This window comes from Neolamprologus multifasciatus, chromosome 17 (genome assembly GCF_963576455.1).
Source record: "Neolamprologus multifasciatus chromosome 17, fNeoMul1.2, whole genome shotgun sequence".
Classification (NCBI taxonomy): Eukaryota; Metazoa; Chordata; class Actinopteri; order Cichliformes; family Cichlidae; genus Neolamprologus; species Neolamprologus multifasciatus.
The window spans coordinates 421,397-427,500 of record NC_140455.1 but is presented as its reverse complement, the minus strand read 5'-3'; the positions used below and the strand labels follow the sequence as shown (position 1 = coordinate 427,500).

The window sequence follows — 6,104 nt, the reverse complement described above, 5'->3', positions numbered from 1 at the left end:
GCACAGCGAGGTGGTGGTCTGAGCTTCAATTTGGAGGTGGCGCTTGGATCCACAGCAGCAGGTGATGGAGCTGCGGCAGGAATCAGAGCTCTACCCTGACACCCAGGGCTAGGAGACTGCCTGGGAGTGCTTCCCACAGGCGTGTGGGGCTTAGAGGAGTAACCTTTGGGGGCCACAGGCAGAGGAAGCTGGGTAGGCTTCCTGAGGAAGGACCCAGTCACCTGGAGGTTCTTCTTAGGCGCACACACTGAACCCTTCCTGGGCATTGTGGGTGTGCAGGCTGGAGAGGCGTTGTAGGACCGACACGTCTGACCTACGGCGGACACAGATGCTGGCTTACAGGCTTGAGTCGAAGAGGAGGAAGAGGTAGAACAGGAAGAAGATGAAGAGGAGGATGAAGGTGACATGAGATCAGTGACAGCAGCGAGCGGGTCCATGTCAGGAGGAGGAGCTGAACTCCCATGATGACCCCCGAGGCCTGGGGGGCCTTTTTGGAAGGCCAGGATCTTCTGCTCCAGAGTGGTGAACTGCAGCACCCGCAGCGGGTCGTATTTCAGCAGGAAACCTCGGAGGGTGTCCCAGCCGCCACCGACGCGCACCATCACATGTTTGCCATGAAGCATCTGAGGACACAAAGCAGAAGAAGGGCTGATGTAAAAATTCACTCATTTTCAGTTTGGACAATCCAACACCAACAAGTCCTTCAGTAACTGCAGACACACACATGTAGTTTGGCTCTTTGGACAGCGGCGTGTTTATAATGTCATCACATCCAGCCACAATTGGTTAATGAGCTTACATGTTGAGTTACAGTTAAAGCTGCTGCGACTGCCAGAGGATGCACACATTGCGCGGTGGCTGTTGCCATACTTGAAAAACAGCCAAAGACCACTCATTTTAGCATTTGCCCACCTCAACTGCAGTGTTCATACTAACCCGAATGAAGATGGTCTTATCTCCGAGTCTGTAGCGTCCCTCAGACAGGTACTCGATGGACACTCTGTTAGAGCAGTTGCAGGGTGGGTTGTCCATGTCATGCTCCTAAACGAGGAAGGGAAAGATACAGTAGAAGGCAATTAGAAAGCTAAATTAAAAGTTTGCCTGGCAGCGATGCTGCATTCCCAACGTAATGGATATCAGCAAGGATTTAAATGGGATCTATAGAGCTCATTTACTACTCCATAGGTCTTATATTGATCCTGCATGCAGCACCTTGGGTTTATCCATCTCTAAAGTAGAAATTCTCAAACTGTAAGGCGCAAAGATTTAGAGTGGCGCAAACATTTTTTTTAGATTCTGAAGTGATCCAGAAAATAGCTGCACCTCATTGGCTGCCCCTCTTCTGGCTCAGTATTTTTATGACCCATCTCATCACCATGACTGTGACTGAGATGATCAAATAAGGCCAAACTGATGTCAGCTCAGCACAAGAGCTGTAGCTGCAGACCAATTATTCAGAGCTGCCTCTACCTGAGCCCACACACTCATAATGCAAAACACTGGTGATCTTTAATAATGAAAAAAAAAAAAAAAAAAAAACAGCACAACAGGTCCTCTTTAATGTAGGGTGACCAATTGTCCTCTTTTCCCCAGACATGTCCGCTTTTTTTTCGCGTTCTGTCCGGGGAGATTTTTGAGATTGATGAAAATGTCCGGGTTTTCTATGGGCCTACAGAGAACCCATATGTGTGACGTCATCCAACAAGTAGTTGTTCGGGCTCACAGACACGCACCTGATGATGTTTAAAAGATGCCAAAGCGCAAACTGCAAAAGAAATTTCCCTCATACCGTCCCGGTACTGGTAATTTTTCTTACATGGACGAGACTTATTTCTGTACCATTATTTACTTCCAGAGGTTTTTAAGCTATTTTTCTTTGCACTTGTTGACTTGTAAAAGCCTATGTGATGTTTTTTTATTTCACCATTCATTAACCGCACAGAGAAGGCATCGTTTAAATATGTTAACATTTTCATACAGTATTATTAAAGTTCTTGGCCAAGTGTCTTCTTCTTTTTTAAAATCAAAAAATGGTCACCCTACTTTAATGACCTCACGTTTGCTTAAGCGAGCAGTAATCCATCCACTAACTACATCCTCTGTGTCACTGAAGTCCAACACGTCAACTTTATGTTAAAATTTCTCTAAAGATGAGACCAATGACCGGGTGATGAAGGCACCTGTCAGGCAGCACAGGTTACAAGGAGCTGATTGTTGCTGCTCAAATGTAATGGGCAGACTCAGTTGGGAATAGACACACTGGGATTGTGGATGCTTTTATCCAAAGTGCCTTCCACTTGAACGAGTGCAGTTTATTTTTAGCACAGCCATCTCCTCTGGGAATAAAACTATCAACTGTGACGGTGTTGGTGCATCATTTTACCCAGTGAACCACACAGAGGGCTGAACCCTCCTAACACCACCCTCAGTCTCCATCAGTGAGGCAGAGTGAGATGGACCACTTCCACCCACTGCGAGTACATATGTACGACGGCCCACATGTGTAGCCTGGAGGTCACGTGTCATTTGCCGTCACACGTGACCTCGAGTGGCGACGGAGCATCACATGGTGGACTCTGATGCGTCATGCACCCTCTGGGGTGCCGATGGCCGTCTGGCGCCATCTTGGCTCAGCATCAATGCAGTTGCACACGTACCACATGTTCAGCAGCCTCACGCCAATGTGTGCTTTAAGTTCCCAAACATCTTCTCATCTCTACGCGACCTTTCAGGATCATAATCCAGACGACACGTGCTCCGAACACAGCGACGTCGCTAAAGGAGGCCACAGATTTTGCCTCAAGGTGAAAAACCTCATATCGTGTTTGTTTCAGTTTGTTTCATCACTGAACTCACCCCGGGTTGGTAGAGGCCACCGTGCTGGCAACACACGCTGAAGGTTTTGACCGCCGGAGGCGGCTCCTCTGTCAAGAGCAGAGTCTCCTCCATTTCGATCTCCTTCTCCAGCTTCACCAGCACAGGAGGCTCCACGCCGTACCTGAGACGCACAGAGATTACAGTGGAAATTCAATCTTAAACCATTTCTAATCCCTCTAAAAGTGCCTTCGGTGTTTAAAGACTTACTTGGAGATGATGCGACCGATCTCCAGCAGACAGAGGCAAACCTGTCGAGGCTCCTTGTGCAGCACTGAGGTGGAAAACAAAGCCGATTAGTTACAACAACAGCTGACGCTCCTGCTCCCTTTGGATGGGGCGAAGCAGACAGAACAGGAGCGACAACGTGAATTCACGTGTTGAACTCCAAAATGTGACGCGATGAGAGCAACATTAAAGTTAATTATTCCCCGAGGAGACTATGAGGGATTCGGCGAGCATAACTTTAGAGTCACTCGAGGGCACTAACAAAAACATTTATCTACATGTACACATGCTGTGCTCCAAATCGCCCCAATCCAGTTTGCTGGGGAGCCTTTTATTTGTAATGAAGTGATCTCCCATAGAGAGTACTCAGAGTGATTGCTCTCCTCAACAGATCCTATTAAACCATTAAGAAGTACAGCTTAAAGAGCAGACTCAACTTACAGCGCGGATCTAGTCCTTTTCATCCCATTAGCATGCTGAACATGAAGCCCAACATTGGAAGTTGAGGATAAATATGTTATAGCAGTTAGAAAAAGGTTTGAGCTTTCCTGCACGCTTTCTTTTTTCACCTCAGTGTTTTGAGGTTTGTAGATTTGTACTAAGGTTTTTAATCCAAAAGCAGGAGTCAGTTGATAGAAAACATGTTGTGTGTTCACATAGTTGCATCTAAATGACCTGGATTAAAGGATTTTTATCAACTAAGATTACATTTTTGTCCTGTGCCAAAGTTTGAGACTGAGAACAAAGCTTAAAGTTTAATAACTGAAGAATTTTAATGAGTTACTTTGTGTTCTCAACAGCCCAGAATCTGGCCTCAGTGCAAGTCAGATGGCGGTCAGAGTTCAAGCTGCAGTGCACGAGCTTGTATAAAGAGAGACGACAAGAGAACTGAAAGATTTCTAACTTCTAAAAGGTAACAAGCACATGACTACAAACAGGACTCCACCACAGAAAGCAAGCAGCTTGTTGTTGGTTTGTGCTGCAGTGTGTTGTGTGTGTTGTAGGTCTTTACCGAGGCCTTCCGACTCAAACAAGTAGGTCTCCTCCACACCGATGTGTCGGCACCAGGCCAGGAAGTTGGCGGTGTTGTCGCGAGCAAAGAAGGAGCCTGGAGAGGCATCCCGCTTGCATGCTACCTTCCTTGTAGGAAACAGCTGTCATGGGGATAGAAAGTAAACCTTTATCAACACAAACCATGACATCGAGGCGATTTATGTCAAACTACAGAAAATACACAGAAATCCAGCAGTCAATAGGCTGAATATAATCTGGTCAAATTCTATTAAAACGTGTACCAAACACACGGCACAAAGGACTGTATGTCCAGGAAATTCATTTAGTTTCATCATACTGGGCGTTCATAGGTCTTTCCAAACATTCCTTATGTGAGAGCAGGGAAGCTGAGCCGCGTGACTCACCTTGCTAAGTGCAGAGGGGCAGCTCTCAGCAATCTTAGTCTGCAGCACACCGATAAGCTTGCAGAGCTTCACACCATTATTCAGGTCCTCCATGAAAACCTCGGCTCTCACCTCCTCTCCTGGAAAAGAGAGTTTATTATATTTTCTAAATTACAGAATAATCTCTACTCACAGTAACCGAGCTCAATGCAAAAACAGCCTACCTTACCTGTTTTTTTCCAGTTCTTTGAAAAGATCACGTTCACACAACAAAAGCCTTTTGTTGTCCTTTTGTTTAAACAGATACCACACTGAAAGACTTCAGCTTTTCAGCAAGAGCCTACTGAAGGAATTATAGCGTTCCCACGACCCTTTATTGTTAAAATCACCGCTCTAGGCAACTCTACAAAGGCTACTAAGGGAACAAAATCCACAATACCGTCCTGTGAGAACGATTGCTCTGCAAAAGTTTATTTTCCACCAACAACAGTCAGCCCCCGAGGCCTGGAACTTTACCCACCGTTTGCCACCTGCTTCTGCAACGTCCAGCCTCTCAGGATTGATGATCAATGGTCAAACAGTTTAAAACAAATCTTATAATGTGGGTCTTTATGGTCATTGTACCAATAATTTACATTTAGTGTCAGCACCTGCCCACATTCCTCATGAGAAAACTCAAAGTCTGCCTCTGAAAACACAAACGTATTCAGCAACAACAATAGAGTTACCAGTCAGCTTTGATTTCCTCCTATATTCTAAAAGAGACAATAGATGTCAGTAGAATAGCACACACGGACAAAATGAAAGATTTGGTTCCACTGTGGTTTCAGTGGTTTGCTATGAGCTGGTTGGGAATAGCGGCATTCAAATCCAATTACATGGGAAACCCGTGTCAATAGCGCTTCAGTACTTTCCTAGCCTGGAGGTGGAAACTGTTCACATGCAACCGTCAGCTGTTAATTCCCAAACGCACAGGTTTGGACACAGGCACGGTTCTACAATACACCTGGAAACGTTTAAGAAAAAGTGATGCAGAACAGCTGATGCTTACCCAGCATGCCAGTGAGCCATATGGCCAGGTCCTCCTGCATGGGCACCAGCGTGGCCTCGTGCCGCACCGCCAACCACTGGTCATACTGGAAGACGTCTGTGAGGCCGGGGCCGTGCCGCTGCACTAATGGGCTGCGAGGGCTCTTGGGGCTCAGTGAGGGGGCATCGAACTTCTCCCCAAACCACACCTGGAAACAAAGAATCACACATGTAGGAAAAACAATTAAATAAAATCACGAACACAGATTACCGTTTTAACCTCGTAGGACCTGGCGTCCACATATGTGGACATCACATTTTTGGTTATTTAGGCCCAGATACTCAATTTTGCTCTACAGGGGCCTGATATCCACTTACAAGGACACTATACTACCAATTTTAAAAGAATATCCTCATTTGTGGCTCTCATTTTTTTAGAAACAAAAATTGTGTAAAAATTTTTTTAAAAAATTTGGTAATTCTTTGTTTTTACATTCATCGGGCCCCAATCAGCCCAAATACCAAAGAGAAATTAAAAATGCATGCCGTGGAAGAGTTCGGGTCCTAGGAGGTTAA

At 45.8% G+C, this 6,104-nt stretch overlaps 1 protein-coding gene across 5 annotated transcripts in view; it reads right to left on the bottom strand.

The window, feature by feature from the left end:
* Positions 1 to 6,104, bottom strand: part of gas2l3 (growth arrest-specific 2 like 3) — a 28,080-nt gene that overhangs the window by 1,705 nt on the left and 20,271 nt on the right. For 4 of the 5 annotated variants that reach the window (XM_085136984.1, XM_085136987.1, XM_085136986.1 and 1 more), the window contains exons 3-9: positions 5,551 to 5,737; positions 4,521 to 4,639; positions 4,115 to 4,256; positions 3,085 to 3,148; positions 2,857 to 2,998; positions 937 to 1,041; positions 1 to 623 (exon numbers count right to left, since the gene is read on the bottom strand). The exon at positions 1 to 623 is cut by the window's left edge and continues 1,705 nt beyond it. In XM_085136984.1, the coding sequence (XP_084993110.1) occupies positions 1 to 623; positions 937 to 1,041; positions 2,857 to 2,998; positions 3,085 to 3,148; positions 4,115 to 4,256; positions 4,521 to 4,639; positions 5,551 to 5,737 (1,382 nt within the window). Of the gene's footprint in view, positions 624 to 936; positions 1,042 to 2,856; positions 2,999 to 3,084; positions 3,149 to 4,114; positions 4,257 to 4,520; positions 4,640 to 5,550; positions 5,819 to 6,104 lie in introns of all 5 variants that reach the window. The other variant, XM_085136988.1, reaches the window with a different exon arrangement.